This window comes from Lathamus discolor, chromosome 4 (genome assembly GCF_037157495.1).
Source record: "Lathamus discolor isolate bLatDis1 chromosome 4, bLatDis1.hap1, whole genome shotgun sequence".
Lineage (NCBI taxonomy): Eukaryota > Metazoa > Chordata > Aves > Psittaciformes > Psittacidae > Lathamus > Lathamus discolor.
This window is the reverse complement of record NC_088887.1, coordinates 95,765,315-95,792,283: the sequence shown is the minus strand read 5'-3', so window position 1 is coordinate 95,792,283 and position 26,969 is coordinate 95,765,315. Positions and strand designations below refer to the sequence as shown.

The 26,969-nt window shown below is 38.3% G+C and overlaps 1 protein-coding gene across 2 annotated transcripts; it reads right to left on the bottom strand.

The window, feature by feature from the left end:
* Positions 1-464: 464 nt before the first annotated feature.
* Positions 465-26,528, bottom strand: DNAJC15 (DnaJ heat shock protein family (Hsp40) member C15). 2 transcript variants are annotated; one of them, XM_065678191.1, is made up of 6 exons: positions 26,324-26,528; positions 19,190-19,241; positions 17,202-17,275; positions 10,248-10,324; positions 6,557-6,627; positions 465-3,450 (listed from the first exon to the last, which is right to left on the bottom strand). In XM_065678191.1, exons 1-6 carry the CDS (start codon positions 26,423-26,425, stop codon positions 3,380-3,382), a joined length of 447 nt encoding a protein of 148 aa, XP_065534263.1. In that variant the 5' UTR covers positions 26,426-26,528; the 3' UTR covers positions 465-3,379. The 2 variants fall into 2 exon arrangements, with proteins under 2 accessions (XP_065534263.1, XP_065534264.1); XM_065678192.1 differs by having other exon boundaries at positions 26,356-26,499.
* Between the last annotated feature and the right edge of the window lie 441 nt (positions 26,529-26,969).

The following is a 26,969-nucleotide window of genomic DNA, read 5'->3' as shown; positions in this document are numbered from 1 at the left end:
TAATAAAAAATAGTATCCTATTCTTTCTAGTCCAGTTGAGAACCAAACAAGGTGCTGTTCTGCCAAGCAGCCTCCAAAGACATTCCTCAGCCTGCAGTGCTATCAGCGACAACAAACTGAACAGCATTTACATGATTTGCTTGACTACCTCTGTTCCTTGCACTGTCCTATCTTCATCCTTCCAAACATCATTTAGTAGGTAAAAGCAAGCTTTGCCAGCAAACAGGGAAAATTGGTTGTTTCCACGGATACATAACTTACGCTATTGTATGTGTGATGTTGTGGCACTGGACATACAATAACGATGCTTTCATGACTGCTGTTCATTAGCTTCACTCATTCTACAGCATTTTCCAAAGATACAACTGGCCAGTTAATTTGCTGAATTTTGCTATTTGCTAATTTGACAAATTTGCTAATTGGTCAGTTTTCCGCTCTGAACAGGGAGAAAGCAGAACTAGAACTTGGCTTTAGTGCATTTTATTGAGGACAAGCTTTCTTACAATGAAGACCAGAAAAAAGGTGTGTTTTCACCAAGATAATCAGATAAAAATAATCAGATTCAGGAAGAAAACAATCAGCAACATGATCTCACAAAAATAAAACAAAGACACGGGAAGTTAAGTTTCAGGAACAGAACAAGTAGCCATTTTTAATGCACTTGGTTTTAGTTGGTATTTTAGAATAGCTCTTTTACACTTCCTTTTACTCAGGGGAAGAAAAAATGAAAGATGTTTACCATATGTAAACAACAACTAGTCACTTCAAAATTGTTAGGGAACAGTTTTTCTACCTACCATACACATCAATTTTGCTTTTGAACAATGACTCTGATCACTTACAGACTCCACTTAAACTTGGGAACGAGCCCACCATTTTACTTCTCCCAAAATAAAAACCTTCATGATTTTTTTCTTCTTGCTAATACTGACTGCTACACCAGTGAAAGGAATAACTCATCCTGAATGTGCATTAATTACTGGCTACTCCTTTAACAAAAACCGATTAAGGCTATTGCATGGGAATAAAGCCCACTATCTTTAAATGAAAGGTTTATTGTATTAGAGCATTAGTTTAATGACGCAAGTATGATACTCATATAGCGTTTGCCTATTCCCAGGCAGGTTTTTGCCTGTAGCTTTTTTTGCTTTATCCAGTCACGCTGCGTCATAGGTCTTGTCACTCTAGTTGTGAAGAAGTCTATAAATTACCTAAAGTTAGTATTCCAGGGTCAACTTACACCATTTTCATTCCTCTTTAATGAAAATAAGAAAGTTGTTGACCACATGGGAGGAACCTGATAAAAAAAGAAAAAAAAAATCCAATCTTTTCTTCAAGGAAAAATCTGTATTATGTGGATATCCACCATGGATGAACAGATAAAGGCATGTTCTGGTGGATAATGTGAGGCTGGATGCTTGAATTATTTAACTGTTCTTAGCCACTTTCCTCTGGCTAAATAACCTAGGAAATAGATATCTAAATTTTATATTTGTAGCACTTCAGCGAGTTTGTTGTACCTCAAATGAAAAGAGTTTGAATGGATACTAGCAAACTTTTCAGTCTTGCACTGAACCCACTATACTGTCTCAGCTCATCATCATACTCTTAAGAGTTAACTCCTCTGCAGCCAACTTACTGGTAGGAATTTGCAGCAGCCACCCCAAACAGCACCTAGTCTCAGCTGTCAATTAAACCTTCTTCTCTTTAAAGGCAGAGACCCATTACTACAATATTCCCTGAAGCTGCTAGGGTGCTACATAAGGAGGTATGTACAATACTTCACATAATGAAGTATAATGCAGAGATGTAAGAATTAATGGAGAACTAACCCAGCTAGAGCCATAGGCAAAGCAACTGTAACTAGCACAGTCCTGCTTGTTCCCTGCTATATCAGTCCTACATAAGGCTGATGTGACTGGACTGAGACAACCACAGCCTGTAAAACCATACAATCATAGAGTAGTTTGGGTTGGAAGGGACTTTAAAGACCACCTACTTCCAGCCCCCTTGCCACAGGCAGGGCCACCTTCCACTACACCAGGTTGCTCAAAACCCTGCCCAGCCTGGACCTGAACACTACCCAGGATGGGGCAGCCACAGCTTCTCTGGGCAACCTGTTCCAGTCTCTCACGACCTTCATAGTGAAGAATTTCTTCCTAATGTCTAATCTAACTCTACTGTCTATCAGTTTAAAGTCATTTCCCCTTGTCCTTTCACTACATGCCCTTGTAAAAATTCCTCTCCAGATTTCCTGCAAGCCTCCATTAGGTATTGGAAGATTGTCATAAGGTTTCCCCAGAGCCTTCTCTTCTCCAGGCTGAACAAGCTCAACTCTCTCAGCCTGTCTCCAAAGGAGAGGTGCTCCAGTCCTCTGAGCATCTTCATGGCCTCCTGTGGACTCCCTTGAGCAGGTACAGCTCCCCCTTGTGTTGGGGCCCCCAGAACTGAACACAGAGGCCCCCTGCAGATGGGGCCTCACGAGAGAGTACAGGTGGAGAACCACCTGCAAGTCCAGGATACAGTTGGCTCCATCTGAACTCCATGCTACATGGACCTACCTTCTTCAGTTCCACCATCATGAAAACTCCTGCACCACCCCAGCTGCTACAGAGTAAATGTGTTCTGTGACCCAAAGTAAAAGCATGTCCAAATAATTCTTTGACAATTTCAGAGATCTTACAGGTTGCACAACATTAACCAAAACCAAGATTCTTCCTTCGTATCTTCAAACCCCATATATACAGTTAATGGAAAATGCCATCTGTAGTATTGCTAGTAATTTTGTTCAAAGTTGTACCTCTCAAACTGCACTCATAAATAAACCCTGCTATTTGACCAGTGAACGAGATTCAAGTGTAAGGTGACGCTGAAAACTTGCCATCAAGTCTGCCACACTTACTGTGACTCAAAACATTGTCACAGAATTTCTGGCAATAGTCAAGTCTTCCTCAATGAAGAAAAATCCCTGTATTTAAGACTATTTCTTAGATTTTAAAGAATTCCACAATTTTAATGAAAGAAGCTACTACTTCTGAAGAAAAACACTGACAGTAAGAGAATATTTTCAGAGCTTGTAATGGATCATTATTCAGTAAAAATACACTAAAATTGAGACATAGAATCACAGAATATATTGGGTTGGAAGGGACTCATAAGGATCATCAAATCCAACTGCCTGCTCCTCGCAGGAGCATAATTGTATATAACTTTACACAACTGTAAAATATTTCAGTTTTCTTTTAAATAACCTTAAATGTTAATTATGAAAATAAATAGGAAAAATCAATGCAGCATTAGGAAACTGTGCCAAGCAAGCAGAAACGAAGCTGTTGCACAATGTATCTGCTGAATCTCCTACGACACAACGCTCTGGATTTCAGTTTTTGGCACTGGATTCCAACAAGTCTTTCGCTTCATTTATTTTTGTTGCTAAGTAAGGTGATCCACCTGAGAAGAAAAAGGGGACAGGAATACCATTTACACATCAGTATTAAGTACCAAACTCTTCACTTGCAACACCTCTTTATTACTCAGTTTTATTAGCTCTTCCTTCCTAAATTAGCCCTTTTCATACAACTGCTTAAAAAATGACATTGATATGAAGCAAACTAATTGATAAATATGAGAAACGTAACCAAAACTGAAGTCACTAAAGAGTAACACTGAACAATTTATCTCAGAGAAAAGACTGAAATCACTTTACATCACTGTGATTTAGACTCACAGTGCAATGCTGCTGCAAATGTACACAAGGTCAGCTGTCTTGAACATTTAACTAGAGCTAACAGCTATTATTTTCACTCACCCCAAAAAACTAAGAGGTAAAATTTTATAAGCAATTTTGACAAAGAATCATTACACGTGTGCACATTTGTACATCCCCCGAGCCTCTTGTGTGCTAGATGCCCCAAATCACCAGCCAGAAACTATCACATTAAAGCTATTTAAACATGGTACGCCTTCTAACTTCTAGTCCTGAACACTGTCATTGCTTTAAGCTCCATCTAACAATCCGATTACAGTTCAGTGGTCTTTTTGTGTTTGGGATTTTTTTTCACTCTCCCCTTGAGTGCCAACCATCTGCCTACAGTCACCGAAGCCAACCTGACAAAGTCTGTCTCAATAACTTACCGTTTATTATAAGACACGTGTATATTTACATGAAAGTCTGATTCTAACAAAACTGTGCATTGAATAGCATTTTCCAAGGCATCTATTCAATCATATTTTTTCATTCATTCTATTAATCAGAAAAGATAATGATAGAAGAAACACACAGAACTAGTTGTAGACACACACACACAAAAAAAAAAAAACCCAAAATGTAAGGCTGGCTTAAAGACTTCTTTACGACATTCCTGCAGGAATCCAAATCATTATAAAGTCATTTCATGGTGTAATAAAACAACTGGGAAAGGTAATAGAGTTCTCTCCTTCATGTTTTGGCTTTGTTTGAATGTAGTCCTAATAGAAGACACACTGGAAGGAAGCAAGGCAGGGCAGGGGAAGCGTAGAAAACTGGTTACTGGAAAATTTACTTCTTATTTTTTAAAAAACAACTGGACTTTTATACAGGAATAGGATTTACTACATCTGGTATTGCTTCATTCACAGAGTAGCCAGGAGGATCAAACAGTAAAGACTAAAAACTGCAATAAACAATGTATCCCAAGTAATTTCTAAATGTGCACTGATTTTCTACATGTCTAGAGTGCAGGATCTTAAAGTAAATTCAAATCTGCTGGAAGTGTTTTCACTACATTTACATCCTTGAGTGCCATATTAATTTTGTAGCCCTCCAATGAGAGAAAATTCAATCTCATGATTGCCTAAGTGTTTGTTTATAATTAGGGCAAGTCCAAAAGGCTTCTCTCTCACTCTTTTTTCGTGAGCAAATACTCTTTCACAAAATTACTGACAAATTAACATACAATTTATCAATTAAAACTCTTTAAAACTGAACTGTAAAGGTTAATAAGCAACCATTTTAGCAGTGCTCACTGGGGAAAGTTTTAATGCAAACTTCCGTATATTTCTTCTTTATTTAGTAACTCTCTCCAACATTTTTGATCTCATAACATATGCAACTTTTAAAATCTGTAATTATTGCCCTTTCCTCTGTCAACTCCAGCTGGTAAAATAGCAATTTAAAATAACTTTCTAATGTCAAATATTATTTTTAAAAGCACATCTGTGCTACCCACAGCCAGAAGAAATCAAGATATACATAAGCAAAGAAGCCTCTCTGTGATGCCACATGTTCAAGATGACTCCAGGCCCTCTCTCTGCAGCTGAAGACATTACACAAGCTTTTTTTCTCTATGACCATGCCAGAAGAGCTGCAGGGCCAGCAAAGAGGCACAAATCCCTTCAACTGGTGTTCCTACTGAGAAAATGCTCCAACTTAATAGCACACAGGAGGGCTCACTGCATCCATCCAAACCTACACTGTGCCCAACTGCAGGTGCATTACAGCTGTAAGAGCAGGTCATTAAAATGTATGATCTTTGTAATGGAAACTGCCTCTTTAGGTCTGCTCAACATTCCACACAGAGATTCACAGTGCTGGCTCACGTCTCTTAAGTACTGCTACAATAAGCTTAGAAGTTCATTATAAAAAATTTTGACCTAATTGGTACCCTGGTGGTTAAGAGGCCTTTGCCCATCATAATACATTAGAAATGTAGCAGAAGATTTCTCTTCTATGCCTGTGCAGTTTATGCATTATAAAAAGTGTAAAAAATGAAAGCGTGGAATTGAATAAGCAAGACAACTTTAGAATTAAAGCAAGGGGTGAAGACATAAAAGAAAAGCAACACCTAAAACCTTTCCAGGGCCAGTATTTTTTTTTTTTCATTTTCTTAAAACAGGGTGCTGGCAAGGAGCCCTGTAATTCTGTCAAGAAGATATAAAACCCCTCCAATTTCCCCTTTTGACTTCTGAAATACAGTGCAATTCTTCACCATCTGTTATTTTAAAGTAGAAACAGCAATGAACATATGGGCTTTCTTTCTCAACCAGCTGTAGTGTAGTTAAAGTTATAATAATAGCCTTTCTGTAAGATAAATTTACATTAAAAAACTGGCCACTAAGGCAACATTGCCCAGCCTTACATTTCTTCCAAGTGAATTCCAGGAAGTCTGAAATTCATCAATGATGTACTTAGTGACTGCAGAACATTTGCTCCCAGAAAGTTACTTTCTTATGTGTGACTGGTCCCTCTCAGCTCAAAATAGGAATGTCAGTTTAATATAAAAATGTTATAACTAATTTTTTTGTGGTGTTGTTTTGTTTTTTTTTTTTTAAGTGTAGAAGACTGGTCCCTGAGCTCATAGCTTTAACTGAAGTATAGAAAATAACATTAAAGAAAAATGGGCAAAACTGTGGCTCATAAAGCCTAGTTTATCTGCAAGCAGACACACAGAAGCTCAAGTCTATAAATAAACAAGATACATTTGCACTCAGTGGTTATTTACACACTCAATAAACTTAAAGGATCTCGTTCAAGCTTCTTCCTTTCCAATCCTGGTTAAGAAAAATAATCATTGTTTACCTTTATCAGGATGATTCAAAATCATGATTCTTCTATGGGCTGTTCTGATTTTGGCCTTGTCAGCAGATGGACTGCAAAAATAAATTGAAGTGCTTACCATAAATGTCACTGAGCTCAGGCTATAAATTAACAGTTTATACTGGCTGAAAAATAATTAAAACTTGAGATTTTCACCATCTTGTGGACAAAACATAAAACTGCACCTCTAAAGAAGTAAACAAAGGCATGTAAAACACACCAAGAAGGACATTTTTCAAAAGCCTGCGTACTTGACACACAAGTATCTTCCAGGTTTTTTAAGAAAATCATTTAAAATAAATGATTTTAAAAAAGGGAAAAATCCAACAGCTCTAGGGTGTATCTAGCTAATTATTCTCATCATTAAACACAGAAAACACATTTTTCTTCCTTGTAGAAAATACGTATTTTTACGACCAGAGACAACAAATATTTAGTATTAGCACATTTTGTTCTACTGTAAATATTTTTATAGCTGCTAGAAATAATTCTTCTTAATGCAGGAGCCTGGGAAAAAAAACAAAAACAAAAACAAAAACCAAGACCCAAACCAAAACCAAAGCTGTATGTTATTTTTGCAAAGCTGTTCAGTGTGTTATGTTCAGGGACATGCTGATTTACAAGTGCTACAGGATGTTGTTTTCTTCAATACCAGATACATAAAATATGTACTTGGCTTAAATGAAATATGTACCTTACCAGACAAACAATCACTTATGGATGCAGTAGAACACCACAGTATGGCTATCATATGCAAAAAGACAGTTTGAATGGTTTAGTTTTTCGTAATTTGTTAGCATGAAGAAATGAAGCTGTGTTTTCCACTTGAGGTGACTCCTTAATCAGTGATGAATCAATTAATTAATCTTTTTGTAGGTACAGTCTGAATGAGAGGTACCAGTCTAACTAAGTTCCTGAGGTAAACAACCTTTAATTATTATTCCATCACAGGGAAATTAGGGTATGTTGCAAAAATAGTTCACAGAACTGCGTAAGAGAAGAGTACTTCAATGGAACAGAAAGTAACCTAGAAAGTAAGATTTAAACAGAGGGTGGAAGGCCTTGCACTATATAAATACAAGAATGAAACATTATTGGACAGCTAGAAATAACAATCATCTATATTTTGATTTGTAAAGCTGTTGTTTAGTAATAAAAGGGAAAGTCAATATACCACATTTAGAAACTCAGATGGCCAAAGAGTAACTGTGGAAATGTTGCAGTTGCATACCATGGAAAAACATGCAGCTCTGCTTCAACTACAAAATTAGGTAGTTTACATCAAATTTGTTTAGTTTCTGAGATACTGTTTATCACAGTCAGACTGGGTTCTAAAGATTCTTCATCACTATCAAAAAATGTGGAAATCGCGTTTTTGTTGAACTGGTACAGCCTGACAACCTGAGTCTCACCAACCAGCCATATCATGGCGCCTTCTAACATCACTAACTGGCTGAGAAGTCCATCACCTTGGTGGGAATAATCAGTACATTGGAGAGCATGGCTGACATTCAGGAGGACCTGGACAGGCTGCTAGAATGGGGTGACAGGAACCCTTCAAAAAGGACAGATGCAGAGCCCAGTGTCTGGGAAGGAAGAGCCCCTTGCAGTGCTACAGGCTGGGGAGTAGCTCTGCTGGAAGGGACCCAGAATACAGCAAAACAAAAAGCCTCAGCAGCTTACCCTGGCTGCAGAGAACGACAATGGCCCCCTGAGCTGTGTGAAGGGGCACATGGTCACTAGGTCAACAGCAGCAGCTGTCCTCTATTCAGCCAGACACATCTAGCTGCTGCCTCCAGGTTTGGAGCCTCTGTACAGGAAAGACATCGGCCAACCACAGCAGGTCCAAGCAAAGGCCACCACAATGGCTGGGGACAGGAGCACTCACCCTTCAAGGAGAGGTCGAGAGAGCAGGGCTTTTTCAGCCTGGACAAGAGAGGGCTGCTGGGGGACCTCACAACAGTCTCCTCAGCATCAACAGGAAGGAATGTGTAATGGGCCAGTATGTTGAAAATCCAAAAGCTACCATCAAATGCTCACCTTTATCATGGCTTGTATTTAGCATTTATACTACCCATGCATACTCAGCACTTGAAATATTGAAGAAAGTCTTTACCTCAAAATTTAGTATGATTTGGAAGTGGTGACAGAGAGGACAAGTGTTGCAATAAGATCAGGGCCTGAACAGATCCAGTTTGTGCATACCCTGGCATTTTCCATAAACCTTTCAAAACTCACTTGCCTTTTTTTTGGGGGGGTGGTATTTATATACATATAATATATATCATACAGTAAGCAGCGAGTTAAATCTGGTCTAGAAAAGTGTGTTTAAACAATGTCAAAATTTCCTATAAAAATGTTAGCTGTGCTTCTACACATTTCAAGGCTCAAACCTTTAAATATTAAGACCTTTCCTCAAATCTGATTAAGTCTTAACACATGTAAGACTCAGTCTAAACAAAACAAGCAGCGTCAGTGCTCCTAGTGAAGATGCAAGCTATTAAAAATAAAAATTAAAAGGAGACAGATTTCACTTGTGATGAAACTTTAGACATACCCATGAGCAGTGTTCAGGCTATGCATTGCCATTGTAAACACACTTTAATAAGCTGCCATGTGCTACTCTGGAGTATCATTGAATGTGCCCTTACAAAGTGGAAGTGTTAATACATTATCGAACTTAAAGGCCAAATGAAATATTCCTGAAGAGCATTCCCATAAATCTCTTCTTCAGTGTGCAAGCATGAAATATTTCAAATAGATGCAATTTATTTTCTAAAGTGAATGCTAAATCTGTATAATTTCCATTATGTTAGAAGTGAACACAAATCACACACTGAACAGGATTTTAAGTCCCAGTTTTCCCCATCTGAAATAATTTCTTCAGGGGATAATTAAAACCATCTTTTTTTCAGTTTTATTCAGAACTCACTGATCTAGACCATAAATGAGAAATCTGCTACTTAAGGTTAGATCTGCTCCCTCATCTGGAAAGTCCTCAAACCCACCACACCGCCTGCTTTACAGAAAACACCAAGACATGTGCTACCATTTGCTACCCAAATGTTTTTTAAAAATCCACTGAAAAATTCATTGAATACTCGGAAATTATTTCCACATAAAATGGAAATTATTTACCATACCTACTTTAAATGACAAGTCTCACCAAGTTGGGGATTTTGGTTTCTGGTGGGTTGTTTTGTTTGGTTTTTTTTTTTTGTGTGTGGAACATGCCTCAACCTTTTAAATCCAAACAAATCAGAGTGGAGAAAGAAAAAAATAATGTTACTGACTTATGAGAAAAACAAGCAAAATTGATTTATTCTCATTTATTAATATAATCTTCAATATTCCTTGTCTCGCGGGTTTTTCTGGAGACCAGGCCACGTGATTACACTAATTAGCACAGTATGTGCTATTCTGATTATTTCTAGAGCACCAATTCTCCACTGCAATATGTTACCATGCCTTCAAGCCAAGCATAAGTTGTATGTTTTATTAGCATTTTATTGTTTGCTTTTTAGCTTAAGCAGAATATTAGAATGGTTTATAAGCCACTAGATGTCTTTTTTAAAAAGTTAAGATTTTGGCAAGAGCACTGCACCTTCTCACAACATGCATTTTTTTCATTCAATACATACCAGACAAAAACATCTTAATGCAACACACCTACCTGACACCTAAAATAAGACTAGCTTCTCGCCTACTCATTTTCTGTTCAAATCCTCCTTTATAGTATGATGAAAGACTCTAAAAAGAAGAAAGGGAAAACAAGCAATAATTAGCTTCATGTACAAGGTGCTAGGACCTAAATCATATTTATATGACCTCATTCAGAAAATTGCATTCATCTATAATTTATTTTGAAGGCATGGAATGACTACAAACCAGGTAATATGAAAGGACTTCTCATGAGTGTTAACACATACGAAAAACCGACTTAAAAATAACTATCTGTGTTTTTACAATCTTCTACTGCTAATAAGAGATATTAATAGATACAACTGTTAACAATCCTGCCACTCAGCAAAAGAGTCCAGATTCAAAATACAAACTGGCACAGAGTGGTACAGTGTATGTCTTGGAGAGGGCAAGACAGGGAAAGGGGGAAACTTATTTGGAACAGCTTTGGTACCACTACAGTAGAAAATCACAAAAGTCAAAATACTTAGGCATCCAAGGACCTACGGACAATCACTCTGAAGTCCAGATATTTCTACGAAGTAGGTAAAAATCAATAAAAGGATAAGTACAGATCACTTTTCATGGGAAAGAATGTTACTTCAAAAAAATATCTATTGCGAGTTCTTTGAAGGAACCGTGAAAAATATACAAAAAGCAAAAAGAAAGAGAAAAAAGAAAAAAAAAAAAAAAGAAAAAGGGCTTAGCATAAAGTTACAACGTCTATTTCAGGAAAGCCGGAGAACAGTGGAAAGTATCAGAATACATGGAGAAATCCTAACAACTTTTGCCTTTACATCCTTCCCTGGACACCGCTGACTGATGACAGTTAGATACAGGATCTGGAGAGAGGTTTTTTTTTTTTTTAACTCATTGGCATGTGATACTTTAGCCACTGTTTTAAGAAGGGGACAGAAAAGACACAAGTGGGAAAAGAACATTAAAAACGAGGAGATGGAGGTAAGAGTAAATTACAGTATGTAAATGTTACAGGGAATGGTTTGGAAGTATATTTGCCTATTTTTTTTTTTTTTCTTTCATTTAAAATGTAAGAGTTACTGAACCACCACTGATGTCTTCATGTAAAAGATGTGATGTCTTCAATGTAAAGGTTTCTATAAGTAGAATTAAGAACTAGCCCATTGCTACACAAACAATAGTCTAAGCTGCACAAATCCCAGAGGCAGCAGATGTAGCTCCAAGCCAGCCTGCCTTTTGGAACTGGCACACAGAAATCACTCAACAGACTGGAGGTTTTTCCTCAGTGCAAAATCTAGCAACTGGGGAAAAATATGCTTCTTTTGTTGCTATCAAAGGGAACTCTGGCCTTTTGCTGAGATTATTTTTAAGTGTTCCTTTTACCCACAAGTAAAAATGTGCCTGGCCCTTAATAAACACCTTTCTCACCCAATATAGTCATTCATATTCAGTGAGAATTTTGCCTTATGTTTACTCAAACTCTTTTTTTACATAATTTCTAAAGCATTTAAAGGGCTTTGTCTACGATACGCAAGCAAAGGCTCTCATTAAGCTTGAAGCAACATTCACCAAAAGCATGGTCCAGAAATACTTCACCTGTTGCTACCATGATGTCATACAGAGCAGTCACACATATCGATTTTCTGTTGTGCTGCAGATTTGAAAAACAACTTTATCTTCCTTCTTCCCACCCCAAACCTTACATGAAATAAGCACTACCATAACACTACAGGTATCAAAGCTGAAGCAACTGTGGATGTGTCACGCCTACAACAAAAACCTGTTGAGAAACCACTTCTATAGCTACAGCGTAACACAAAGGAGGTCTGCAATAGTTAGTGCACATCGACTTCGTAGGTTAGAGCATATAACACTAAAGTAATACACAGGGCTTCTCCAGTCCTCCAAGAGGAAATGATGCTAATAATTTAATGGTCACCAGATAACACCCTTGAGGAGGCTGAACTGCACAGAAATTTGCAGTGATGCTGAACAGTTACTATAGCCAGGAGAGAAAAACACACTTTAATGGCCTCTGAAAGATTTTCCAGGACTTCTCCCAAAGCAGCTTAGGTGCAGATGGATTTCTGGAAAGGTTAATTCTTTGCCCGTCACCTTTGGCATACAACTCTTATACTCAAGGATACTGGTTCTGTACTCATGTAAAGACCAGTACTTGAATTATATCTAATAAAGCTCATCCCTGTTCTTGGTAGATTTCATCTAAAACACTATTCGAAATAAGAAAATAGGGAGAGCTGACTATAGGCTTACATTCAGAAATACTTCATGTTTTTAAACCTACCTCGTTGACACTGTTCTAACCCTGGGGAGCCTTGATGCAGCTCACATCCAGAGGAATGAGGAAAAAAAAAAAAAGAAAAAGGAAATTCTGCTGTCTGTGTCCTTTGGCACATCAGCAAAACCAGTTCATTGAATTGGTCATCACGAAAAAGCATTTTCTTCTCAGAAGTGATGCATGTAGCAAGAATAATTAATTCTTAAATTAAGATCTTGTTCCTAAACAGAATTTAAAGCAAAAGGAAATGAGATACAAAAGCCATTTTTCCCGCTGCTTAGAATAAAGGGAAGAAATCGAGTCTTCATTTTAGGAAATGTCTCAGCAAATTTCTAGTTCCCTAATGAAACAACTTTTGCATGCTCCTGAAATTAAAGCTTTTCTCCCCTGCTCTCCCAATTGTAAATTCTGAGTAATGGCTGCAATGAAATGAAACAATACTCAAGGTATTTTTCTGTTATGAGAACTCCTCAATGAGCAGGCAGTTCTAGACACTTGATTATTTATTAACCCCAGCTATTGCAAACAAACTCTGTACTGGAAAAATCATTGAAATAAGCTCTATTTCTTCATACTATTTGAGGTGAGGGGCTATAATTTAATTTATTTCATTTCTTTGCATGCTGTTCAGCCACTTATATAAGCAAGTTCTGATTTCTAAGCAAATGCTGTTGGTAGGGGGGAGATGGACATGGCAAGACATGACACAAAACAGATGGACTTGCTCTGCAAATAACTATTCACTCTTGCAAATTTTCACAAAAGCAGTCAGCTAAGAATCCATTTGGACTGTGACATCTTCAAGACACTTTTTCTGGCATAGTGCAGGGAAAGCATAATCACTGTTTCCATGCCAAGCAAGAGATGCAAAATTCCGTAATTCAGACCACCCATCACAGTCCATGAAGTGGTACATTTTTTCCAAAAACTCTGTTTTGTTCCACTACCCAATACAGTTCTCTACTGGAAAAGTAACAAACACTGGGAAGGGGAAAAAAAAACCTAACAAAAAAAACCACAAACAAACAAACAAAAACCACACAACAAAACAATCCCAACCAAAACCCAAACTACAAACTATTTATAAGCTGCATTAAGATATAATCTACAATCTGCCAAGATCAACTTTAATGTCCTTAACTTCAGTTAGAAAATAAAATATATGAAAACAACTGCAATTGCATTATTCTCTCAAAACTTCACTCTCCATGAAGGACAAGGGGGATGGTTGTTACCTTTACCTCTCAATGCAGAATTCTATGAGTTTGAGCAGAATCGGATCCCAACAAGGGAAACAGTGCAAAAAATCTCTAATGTACTATAGAAGATACCCTTTTCTTCTGGAACATAGAATTTTCAGGATTGTGGGGTTTGTGTATTTTTGCCTAGAACTACTACTTCTACCTTCAGTATCTTCTATCTCTCAACATACAATATCAGTGATTCAACAAGGAAATGTCATGAATGCTATTTTTTTAATTTCATATTTTAAGGAAATACGTTTAACTAACAGCATTAAGGTCTGAGGAAGAAAAGCTAAATGACTGCTTATTGCTACACACCTTCTACTGGCAACAGACTCTTGTCACTACACACAGACACACAACAATGTCACTGGCATTTGTGACACCAGTAACAAAACTAGGCTAAAACTAGAAAGAAAACAAACAAACAAAAAAAGTATTTCTCTGGAAATAAGCATTATGATTTGTCATAGAGGTGAACTGACAATGTTTCCTCCTATATCTTCCTCCACTGAAAAGAAGATAGTGAAAAATTAGGGACTAAATCACAGTAGCATTTACATTTCATATTTCGAATATATATTTTTAACTGCCTTAAATTAGAGGTAGAAATTCTGAACAAAACATAACACTTCTAGTTGATTTTACTTACTATTTCTGAATAAAAGATGAGTGCGGTTGCTGAATGTACACATTATTTATTTAAGTAAGTAAATACAAAGTGTAAAATACTCACAATATAACAAACAGGCATTTTAAATGATGGCTTCATAATTGCTCAACTTGACCTTACCCAAGTAATTTCTTAGTGAGCAAGAAGGATAAACAGCATTTGGATTACCTTGCATGGTGACTGCAACCAACATGAACTGTGATTTCTATTGCAAATGGAAGATGAGAATGGGGTGAGGAGGAGTGGTGGCTTACAGAGAGAACAAGCCAGCTTTTAAACAGGCAGCTGCTTCACAGCCTCTCAAAAGAAAGTGGTGATGAGGGACAGGGTTTGATTCTAGAAAGCTAGAGTAACAACTGAAAATTACCACAATTACTAAGTTAGGCATTTCCAAACACCATAGAAAACCAGCAAAGTAACACTAAGCCTAGACACCAAATGTCACATGAGACACTTTATCCAGTAAGCATAGGTAGATGCTTGATTTCCTTTGTCAGTAGAGTTTAGAGGGCAATATGCTGTAAAGAAACGTGATGAAAGTGCTAATCCACAGATTACATTCAGCAGCTTCAAATTCCCCAAACAAAACCACGTAAGGCAGCTAAAACAAGTTTTCACAGTAAGCACTTACACAGGATCTTTGTACCTAATGTTTTTACTGTTTTAGAGAAAAAGTTATAAATAGGAAATAACTGATTGTTAAGGGGAGCAAAAAAGGCAGGAAAAAAAAAAATCAAAAAAAGTAGCAGCTGTACAGTAGTAAAGAACAAATAAACCTGGCTAAGAATTATACAAGAGTCTTCACTTTGCATGATTGTAGAAGAAAATACTATTACCCTTACAAATGTGAAACTGACAAACACATACAGTTAATGGCAACCAGGAAGAGAGGGCTTTTACTTTATTCAGCCGATCTCATCTTGCACTAAAAACTTGTATTTTCAAGTTCAGAACAGAATAGCAGACGAGAGATACTCTACTGGAAATCAACACACAATTCTGGGCTGTGAGGCAGGATGTAAAGGCAGACAGAGGATGCAGCTCCAGGGACTAGGAATACTGTGAATGCAAAAGCACCTGGCTTGCTCTTTATGGTTGTTCATGAATTCTGCAAGACTCTGAAAGTCACTGCGGTAAAAATGAGATAGGCCTGTAATGAGCTTGGCTCAGCCAGTATACCAGTACTGAGGGGTACAGTTTCCTAGGAACAGATACCTCTCTGTGCAGTAGCATGTCATATTTCAATGTGTTAAAGAGTCACTGCCTGCTTTCTTATGAAGATGTCTGATTTTAGATTCTCTAGCCTGTATCTACAAATGTATAGAAGAAACGCTGGAGTAAAACTGCTGGGGTGGGAGGGTGAAGATTGAAGCACTCCCTACTCTGAAACCACATGTCCTTACTGCGAGCTACCACCAGCAAGCCTGCAAGTCAGACCGTATCCATATCATGGGAAAGCAATTTAATTCACAGTATCTAAAATCCCCTCTGCTGTTTTGGCAGGCAACTTGGGAATCTCTCAAAAAATTACTTTGAAAAGGAAAAAAAAACAGTTGGCCTCACAACAGCAATGCAACAGAGGGACAGAGCGAAAACTGATTGAGGAGCGCCATTTCTGACTGATACACACTCCAAGAACAAGCGTGGACCAGCCCCAAGAGGACAGCCCATGTTTAGTCTTCTCCCTCCCCAGGAAGCTTGCATTGATCAAGCCTGCATCTTCAGCACACAAAGTACAGATGGCAAATGTATTTGGACTCTAGCATCTGTCTATATAATGTAGACAGACTGTGTTGCAACTGGCCTTGTGTTAACAGGTATAATGCAAATGATTACAAACAAACAAACAAACTAACTAACTACCTTTAATATATTTTTCAGGAAATAATAATCTACAACAACTACTCCCCCTCAACACCTTCATACAGAGAGGAATTGTATTCCTTCCACTGTGGAAAAGTGCTCACACAGTATGAACTCTGAAGGAATACACTTCTACAATCAAACATCTACCTCACTAGGAATTACTTTAAGCAAACAGGAATTGAACGCATTTATTTATTTACCGGAGGACAGTATAGCCACTGAAGCAAAAAGTAAATGCTCCTGAATATTCCCTGCATATGCTTCTCTCACAACACCCCATCTCTTGATTATTTTTTACCTCATTATTACATTTTTAAATATATAGGGCAAAACAAAGAGCAAACAATTGGTTAAAAGTTCAAATCAGATGGGGAATTAAAAAAGACAACTTATATGTGAACAAGAAAACAAGCTCCCCCATCTCTATGGCAACCTTTCTTAGAAGTTTATCAATTTGCCTTCTTGATTTTAACACTGTATCTGGGGAAAAAAAAAAAAAAAAAAGGAAAAAAAGACTAACTTCTTACATTTTTAGCTTCTTGAAATGAAACTGCATGTCATCATTTCGTAATCTCTAGGAATTTGCTATTTTCTCACAGCAGCCTTTAACCATTTATCATACATTTATTAGCAAACAGTTCTGAAATATGGAGCATGACCAGGAAATTCTGTTTATCAAGCTCACAAACATCTTTTGATGTAGCTTCATCCACATGAATTTAAAAACATACCAGATAATATGCCAGAACATGCACAGCAAGGAGCACCACTATCCTGGAAACAGGATAATCAAAGTGGCACTTGCAGTATGTAACATAAAATGTCTCCTCTCTAAATACTTGAAACAAAATTATTAATTCAGCATAAAGTAACCTCTAAACTTACAGAAGTTGAAATCCTCTTTGCTGTCTCTGTAATTGCCTGTTCCAACGGTTTCCAAAGGTGGAAAGCATAACGACCTGAAAAAGATTGAAGTTTAATGAAATTATAACCGACATTCACTAAAAGGAGGAAAAAGTCTCCAACTTATGTTCAGCAGCGTAAAGCAGAAAGAATTTTGTTTCTAAAAAAAAATAAAAATAAAAATAAAAAAAATCAAACCCCTTCCTTTTTAATCTTTTTGTCTCATTTATTTGTTGTACAGCACCACTGCACTTTACTGCTTTTCAAGATGTTCCCTCAACAGCCATTTCTGGATCCTGCCCAGAAGTCATCCCACAGTAAACTTGCTATGGTTTACATTTTTCAATCTTTGTACTCTTTGGGGAGGGAAGGGAAGAAGCTCAGTATACTTCATCTAAAAAACTAGTCAGGGATTGCAAAGATCCATTGTGTTTGCTCACAAAACAGATAGATTTAAATGCATTTCAATATGATAAATGAAGAGATACGCCTTGTGAACTTCAAGAAAAAGGGGAGTATGAAACATTAGCTTTAGATGTACATTATTTATTAAATACTGTTCAAAGGTTATGTCTTCAAGAAAAGAAATCTATGTACTACATCTTTCTTGCTGTGATGGTGCATGCTTAATAACACACTTTGTAAGTACTGCATTTTTTATTTTGCTACAAAGAGGATCTTCTGGGATTCAGAGCCATTCAACTCCCCACTGGTAGTGAATATCTACAGCTAGGAAAGGGTAGAGTAAACTGTATTAGACTGTGTTCTCAGAAGTACAAAGCAGGTTTATCAATTTCAGAATCAAGATTTTTGCCATGTTACTTGAGAATTTTCTCACTACACTCCCTCTTCCCAATTATTGTTTTGATTAACTGTTCATTAGCAATGTAACTTATACACAATGGAAAAACTTTTTATAAAAATGTGGCTGTTTCATTCAGATAGCACCTTGCTTTCTTAAAATACCATAAATTTTTAAGAATAAGCTATCTAAACCCATGCTTATGTTAACACAGAAGCTAAAGCCACTATTAGAGCATCACTGCTGAAATGTTGTGATTTATTTGTGATCTACTTGTGATCTCATCTTCTTCATGCTTTCTGCTACCACTTTTCTGCTAGCTGCCATTAATTTTTCAGCTCAACTAGCAGAAATTCTAAAAAGCATTCCTCTTTTGCTTCTACACAAACACATATATAAACCAACTGCTCAAAGGCGTACATTACCAAAGATCTTGGCTTTCACTCCCCTAATCACTGTACCCAGCAAACAGCCACTGAACTTCGGTGCAACTTGTTCATCTTTTGAGTAAGTTCTTGGTGTATGCGTTTGGACACAGCTGACCTTGGCTGCTTTTATATACTGAAAATTATGGAAACCAATTTGTGTATTTGAAAACCAAAATAGACCACAGTCATCCAGACTAAGTAACCCAAAGTATTACTCATGTTAAGCTCATCCGCTGTGTTCAGACTAGAACCTATTTTTCAGAACATACAGTCCAGATGCAAAGAGTTCAGGTAACAAGCAATGTACTATGGGAACAGTTTAATGTGATAAATCACTGCAGCCACCTAAACCTTGTATTTTTCTCTTTCTGAATTTGTTAGGTGTTACGTTTACATCACAAGATCCTGCTTCACTCTATACTACAGAGCATCCACCTTGCAATATGTTATTAAATAAACAAAGCAAACTTTTCACATTACATCTTGCAGGCAAAAAGCAGATGGAACCTTTTAGCTGCTGTCCATAAAATTAGTTTCAAACTGTGACTTTTCAAAAAGAATTTTGGATAGCATGTCCAGGATTTTGAAGGGATGGGAACTACACCTGGAGATAGTTCTCCATAGCACTCTCAAACAATCTTTCTATTTTCCAATGTTTGTATTTATAAAAGCTTCATTAACCTTTTGGAAATAGCAGCTCACATGTGACAGTTCCATGCTCAGCTGGTAATTTAACTTACCTGCAAATGCAACAGTTGCAACACCAAGTCCAACAGCTATCATTGCTCTGGCCTAAAGCAGAGAAACAGGAATCAGAATATGCAAATTCTAATTTGATATACATGCACCTTTTATTTTATCAGCAAGTACTTCTGATGTCTGACATTTACAAGAAAGATAGAAGTAAGTTCTGTATTCCACAGGCTACATTAGATTTTTAGAGTTCAGCCCCATTAGCCCCTGCCAGCACATCAGGTTTAAACAGGAACTACCCATCAGCAAATCTGTAAAACACTGACGAAGCAACTCACAGTATGTATTGATAAAAACAAAAGGCAAACAACTGTTCAGGATCACCTGAAATTAGTCGTGTCAAATGATTCAACACAAAAAAATATCAGTTTATTACACAAATATGAAGAGCTTGAAAAATATATATTGTTTCGCAAACTCCTTCACTGGGAATCTCATCATGATATTGCTTGAAAATGATACTGGAACATTAACCTCTATGTTCACAAACATACATTAGCATCTTCCATTGTTCATGCTTTGACTTGTGGAAGCCCCAGTAAAGAAATGAAGCCCAGAAGCCTCTTTTCATTACTTCACATCAATCACTGGACTCTACCTTATAGATTCACTTTTAGTCTAACTTGGGTTTTGGAAACAAACCCAGACAGACACAAAAAAAAAAAAAAAAAAAAAGGGAAGGAGAGAAAAAAAAAAGAAAAAAAGAACATCTGATGCAGACAACAGTCACCCACACAGTGCTTGAAGAAAGTCAGGCATCTCAAGAAGGACAGTAAGTATCATCTCCATGTCAAACAAGAAGCTGCTGAAAGCTATGTAGTAAACCTTGAAGAATGTACTGACTGTTCACACACCTGCAGAAATCAAGAAGGATAATGAATACTGCAAGTGTTGGGGGCATCTCTCCACTTCCAAAAGGGCAAGATGTAATCTCCAAAACAGATTAAATAGTCATCTGTGGCACTACCTGTCTTATCATATAATAATTCAATAATGCCTTGAACTTTCCCCCAGGAAACATAAGGAATCAAATTCAGCCTGTTTAGCTTGAATTCAAAACATAACAATGAAAATGCTTTTATCACCAGACTGTCTCTTCTAAATGTGACTTACTTCTGTATTTATCCAATAACTGGTTTACACCTTTTCTACAAACAAGCCTGACAGCAAGACTTTAAAGCCAAAATTTCAACACGAGTCCCCTAATAACTGGATTTGGAGCCAAGCTGCCTTTGCTAAGCCTCCTGGGGCTAAAATTCTGCCTTTGATAATACCCAATCTCTATTCTAGATGGTAAAGGAATAAAGGAAATTAGTCACTTAGCGTAACTTACTTAGCATTAGTAGCTAGATGTGCTGAAGCCTCAGGCCACAAGCTGTGAACTTTCTCACAGATACGCTGAGCTTTTTACCTACTTAAGTAAAAGGAGACCCCAGAGCCAGTGTATGACAAGGAAGCAAGGAAGAACACTACCCCTTGTCAGCAGAACCTGCAAACTTAAGAGATAGGAGAAACAGCCTGCCTAGAGACAGTGAAGGGACCTAACTGAGAACAAGTCGACCCCAGACCCTAATATTATTATCATAACAAACTGTTGCATGAGGGGTGGGAAGCTTAAATTGGAAGGGTACAACTGCTCAGGGATTTCTTTGTTTGAGGGCCCTCTCTGGAGGTAACCAGCTTGAGCTGCTTTTACCACTGCACCACTCAAATAAATGATTATATTTAGAGCCTAAGATTCTGCTACAGGATACCTAGGGTAGAGAAGCACTGTTAACACAGGGAGTAGGGGAAAGAGCTTGGAAATACCAGTTTTAAAGCCTCCTAGAACTGTCTTAACTATAATCTAGAATACAGGTCAACAATTTTCCCAGCATAAGGGCACCTGTACAAGATGGAGGCACTGCCATCACACTCAGTAGCTCCTACAGCTTTGGTTGCGAAAGCAAGTGGTTGTTATTGCTGCTTGTAGTATTGAGATCAGAACACAGAAGGTGATAGTCTGCTCTGAGCTCACCTAGAATAGGATGTATTCCTCTATATCTAGTTTCTGGACCCTAAGCATTTTAACTACTTACCTCCTACTTACCCAGTTGGGGCTACTCTAGCTATTCACATAACACAATGCTGCAATTGCCTAGAGGTTTCTCATAGAATAGAAGAGACTTACTAAACATACTGAAAGTGAAGCTCCAAAGCTAAGACTGGGAGAATTTTGGCCTTAAAAATCTACTCATTTCAGTAATTTAACTCTACCATTTCAGTGTAGTCTTCAGTCTCGATACTAGCACTCTTTTCCGAATGCAAAAATAACACAGTAGTTTTATGTCTGTTGTTCTTTTGAGTTCCACAAAATTTCCCCTTGTCTTTAGACCATGAAAAAATATGTTACCTTAAACGGTAGAAGATAAAAAATAGTGAAGCATACTATTCATCTCCACACTAAACTAGAACTCTTGTCATTTCTTCTCACAAATTGTTTTTTCCCAGGCTCTCAATATTCAAACCTTCTAAAAGTCTCTAATTCTTGTTTGAAAAACCAACCAATATCAGCCACAACATTCCTGAAAATATCATAACCCTACAGAAATTCTGTATCATTCTGTTCTGTGGTTTGTGACTGTGGATTTATATTCAAGAGACTCCTTGACTTGTTCACAGTGACAGTGAGAATCTATGTTGTTACAGTCAATTAAGAACTCGATGTGTTAAACAGATCACGCTGGCAAAAAAAAAAAATAAATACATACTAGCTTGTACTTGTCCAACTTAAGTTATACTTGCTTTGCCACCAAAGAGGTGGGTTAACAGTCTACAACAAGGTATGCTGGTTGCAACTGGGCATTAGCAGCAGACACTTTATCACAGGTAAAGCCAAGCACTGAGACCAGGCTAATAAATAATCCCTGGACTCTTGTCAGTTCAGTGCAGAAAACAGCTTAAGTGTTTTTGCACAGTAGTCTGGGAACACAGTATCAAAGGCCCTCAGGGGTCTCTACAGAGTCAGCCATGTCCACTGGAATGCATTACTTCAATCTCAGTGGAAAGTACTAGCAGTTAGTGGAAAGCTAGGGCTGCCTGAAAAACAGCAGGCAAAAAAAGCATGGCAACAGCTCTAGAATAGGAGCAGGATGTAGGATCACAGGAATATGACAACAAGCCAGAAAACTAGGTAAAAGTGACGGAAAGTAAAAACCAGAGAGGCACGAATGACTGTCCACATTTTGAAGAGAGGTACAACCATCAAGAAAGCTAAGAAATACTGGTTGACAGTAACTCACCTCGTTTGCATTATGAGCAGGTTAGAGAAGAGTTACCTGCTACAAAGTAGGCAAGAAGTGATAACTTGTCATACCAAAGCACCCTCAATGTTATAGTGTGAACATATTCAAACTATATACATGAGATAAAAACTGAATTTCAATCAAGGTAAGAAAGACTGCAGTTTGTCTCTTACTGACCAAGCCAGTCTCTTAAAATTAGTGGCAACTTTAAGTACTAACCAAGAAGTCCTTTAAGTCCAGCTTGACTCGTTTCCTATGCTCACTTAACTCAGCTGATTATTTAGAAGAGTAAGTAGAGAAGAATGGGGCTTTGAAATGTAGACTATAAAGTGAAAAACTTTAATTACATGCACTCTCTTCACATCAATATTAAATAAAAGTAACTATCACTGTGGAAGGGATCAGCTCATTTATGGCATGCTAATACAACTACTACCAGAACCATTTTTGGGTCCCATTGTTTAAAAATGCCTCTTATTTCAGACTCATAAAAGCTAAATATATATATATATATATATATACACACACACAATAAATAAATATACTTACTGGCTTTCAATTATGACAGAGTTGATTTCCCCCCCACTGTAAAAAATGCCATTACAAAATTTCTCAGATACAAGTTTTAAATGAAAGTATTCTGTTAAGACCCAAGAGGGAAAAATAAAGAAATAAGAGATTAAAAAGTAACATCTGTCCCTTTCTTTATTCAACGAATCAGCTCCCAAAGGTTAGTCATCAACCCTATGTTATTCTGCTGATCTCAGTATTTTAATTTTACGACGCAGTTCAGTTTTCAGTTACAAACCCTCTTAGTTACAGAAAACAAATAAGCTTTTGCCAAGTCTGCAAAACCTGATTTTTAAAAAAAATTCCTTTCAGAAACATGTATATGAAAACACAGACATTAGAGAGGCAGTTGCAAGACCTGACTTACCAAAGTATTTGGCAAACAAAAGAGGATAAAGCATACTAATTAACATATATTTCATATACTGTTAGCATACAGACATCTGTGGTCTAATCCTTTAATATCTGATTTGCCAGTAACCTTAATTTTATAGGAGAAGAAACAGGCAAGAGTAAGATATTTTTTTTGCGCATTCTTAAACCACACTGTTCTGCTAACTTAACCATACTCAAAAATAAGACTTCTGTAATTCTTAACACTGCAGCTTCTCCTTCTACAAAGCAGAAAAAAAGTTAAACTTATAAATAAAAGGAGAACTGCAAATGCATAATGCTTAAATTTCAGCACAACACTTTTACATCTGACTAAGTAAAAGAACAACCTTTAGAAATTTTAAAACGTACCTGCTTGCACAGGATTTGGATTTTACACACCAGCTCTTGTACCACAACCAGTGAAAACACCCTTCTTGGTCAAATGAAAAATATTTTGCTCTTCTCACAACTAGCTTTTAGACACTCAGCAAGAGCTCTACAGTCTTTTGCCTCTGAACCTACAGTGCAATAGAATAAAAAGCATAGTGAAAATAACAACTTGCTCTGATGGACTGGATGGCATTTTGTAATTGGTCCATGCCCAGTCGTGGATCAACAAACTAGGAAGTATGTACTTACATTCAAATAAGTACACAAGTGTAAATTGCTTAACCAAAACCTTCATTTTAAGAAGGTTTGGCTGGGTTTATTTATTCACCCCCCCCAGTGCTGTATTCCACTAAGCAGCAAGATACACAATTTTAGTAACCCAGTGTAAAAGATATTTCTGAAACTACATTTTCCCTTATGTAAAAATTCTTGACTTGAAATACATGATTGGTACAGAAGCTAGAATAAGGTTCCTATTCCTCATAAGTGTACCTACAGCTTATTCGAAGACTACTTCAGAGCAAATCACCTAGTTAACTCTATGTGGAGCCAGATACGTTTTGAAGTGGGTCTATATTATAAGCTATCTGCAACAGATTTGATTGCATAATTTAATGTTTTCCTTCCAGTCTTACCTTCCTCTGAAACTTAATTTGTTTTTCAATAGTGAACTAAAAGTAATTTCAGTTAGATGCTGTTCTCCATACTCACCCAATTCTCATGTCAAGTTGCGACTTTTTTGGTTTGTATATAAAGCTATGCCTACAGTTTCTGACAGTTTTTCATACGAAATGGTACCAAAGCAACAGATGCACTAATGAAAGCATTACCATACAGCGTTCAAACCAATATTTTTGAGTACGTATTAACAATGGCCTGTCATTGTGAACACTCCTTGTGTTCCTACTGTTTTCTTCCATCACTCAAAATGCTTTTGTGAAACAACTACAAAGGTAGAAGTGATTAAGTGTCTTCAGCTAACATCCTGGACAACTCACAACCAAGATTCAGAGCATAGTATTGAACAGAGCTCTTTTACTTCCAAGAGATGAATGCTGCTGTTATCTCTTACTACTCTTTCCCTCTACTTAACCCTGCAGAACAGAGGAACAGATGCACCGCACTACAGTTGATCTTACTATTTCTCTCTGGCTAAAATTTAGAATTTTATTATACACAACTTGATCTCCAGGATTCCTTAGCTGAGAAAGCACTAAGTACAAATACTGTCCTTTTTTCCACTATCTATCTAATGTTATACAAAGAGCTTCTACTACCAACTGTATGCTAATAGTCTACAATATATATATGCCTGAAAAACACCGCGTTCTCCACTGAAACGTCTGGCTAAACAATATATTACAATAGAAAACTGCAGCAATCCAGATTCTAGTCTCTAAAGACCAACCTGAGTCTCTGGACCTTAGTAAGAACCTGACAAAAAACTCATACCAACAAAGCCACACTAAATCCCAGATGCAATTTTTATCCCAGACAGGTAAGAAGGCCCAAAGACTCCACAAAATTCATCAGAAACTTCCCCTCTAGCATTCCACAGAGAGAAAACATATGGATGTAACAATAACGAGCCTGGGAGTCAGCTTCTTCAGATTACATAGGTTGCTGTTAAATACACGGAAAGACTGAGCTAGAGGAAAAGAAGTCCTAGACTGTAGTAACAATAGATTAACAACTTAGAGACAACTATGATTTAAAAAACTGTGTTAAAAATGAAAGTATTACAGAGACAACAACAGGCACACAATGAAGACAAATTCATTTTTAATGCCTTTTTAAAAATGTGAAGACTTCACTATCCAGTATATTAAGCAGTGTTCCATACATATTTTACAAATACCCAATCCTCTTCCAAAGAGAACTCCCTGTCGCATGCACTAGCTGAAAGAAGACCAGAAGGAAGCAGTGGGGTAAAGTTCCAGCACCCTTTCCTCTACAGCACACTACTGCACAGGAAACCTAGAAAGCATTTTTGCCTCCGCTCCAGACCCATCCACCCTCTCCCATGCTACAAAACATCAAGGTGGGAATTACTTTTCTGAAACAGAGCTCTACAAAACCATTAACGCTTGAACCAGCCATAACAAAACTTGCACAGTATGTGAAAAACACCACGGGTATCATCGCTTTGCGGCAAGGGAACTCAACTTCAGGCCTTGCGTGCTCAAGCCCGAGCAAGTGGTCACCACCCCCCGACCTTCCTGCCCACGCCGGGGCCTCGGACCGCCTGCACGCCGCAGCCCCGGTGCCCACACACGTTGGGTGTGAAGGCCCTGGGCTGAGAAGCAGTGTTGGGGAGGGTGGAAGCCTGGGCCTGCGGGGGGAACCGAAGGGAGGAGCGACCTCCGCCCTGGCTCTACCGGCAGCGGGGGTGGGCCATGAGGAGAAGAGAAGGGGGAGGAAGGGCAGAGCTGTTGCCCTGCCCTCTCCTCAGCCGCCGCTCGCGGGATGGTGTGCCCCCTTCCCAATCCCCGCTGCACTCACCAGCCCTCGGTCCAGCTCGGCTTGTCCCTTACCGGCGCCCGTAGGGACTCTGGCGTACTCGGCATAGCGCAGACCCTCAGAGGAGGCCGTGGCTCCTTCCATGATGGAGGGGGAACACGAGAACGCGCTACAGGTCGGCTGGAGGGACAAACCAGTTAGAAGCGCGGACTGCGAAGCTCCCTCCGCCCCTTGCTAATCTTCCGCGCGAGGGCCGGGGCCAGGGCTGTACGGCCGATAGGCCCCGCCCCGCCGCCCGGGGGCGGGGGTGGGGTGCGCGGGGGTCGGAGTGGGCCTGTCGGGGAAGAGGTTGGTGTCTTAGGGAGGCTTTGAGGGACTGGGGCCGGTGTCTCCTTCGTTTGCCCTCCCGAGCGGTTTGAAAGATGGGGACAGACTTTGTGGTAGGGCCTGTTGTGATAGGACGAGGGGAAATGGTTTTAAACTGAAAGAGGAGAGATTCAGGCTGGATGTGAGGAAAAATACTCTTTACAACGAGGATGGTAAAACACTGGCACAGGTTGCCCAGAGAGGTTGTGGATGGATGTACCATCCCTGGAGACATTCAAGGCCAGGCTGGATGTGGTTCTGGGCAAGCTGAAGATGTCCCTGCTCTTTGAAGGGGGGTTGGAACTAGATGAACATTGAAGGT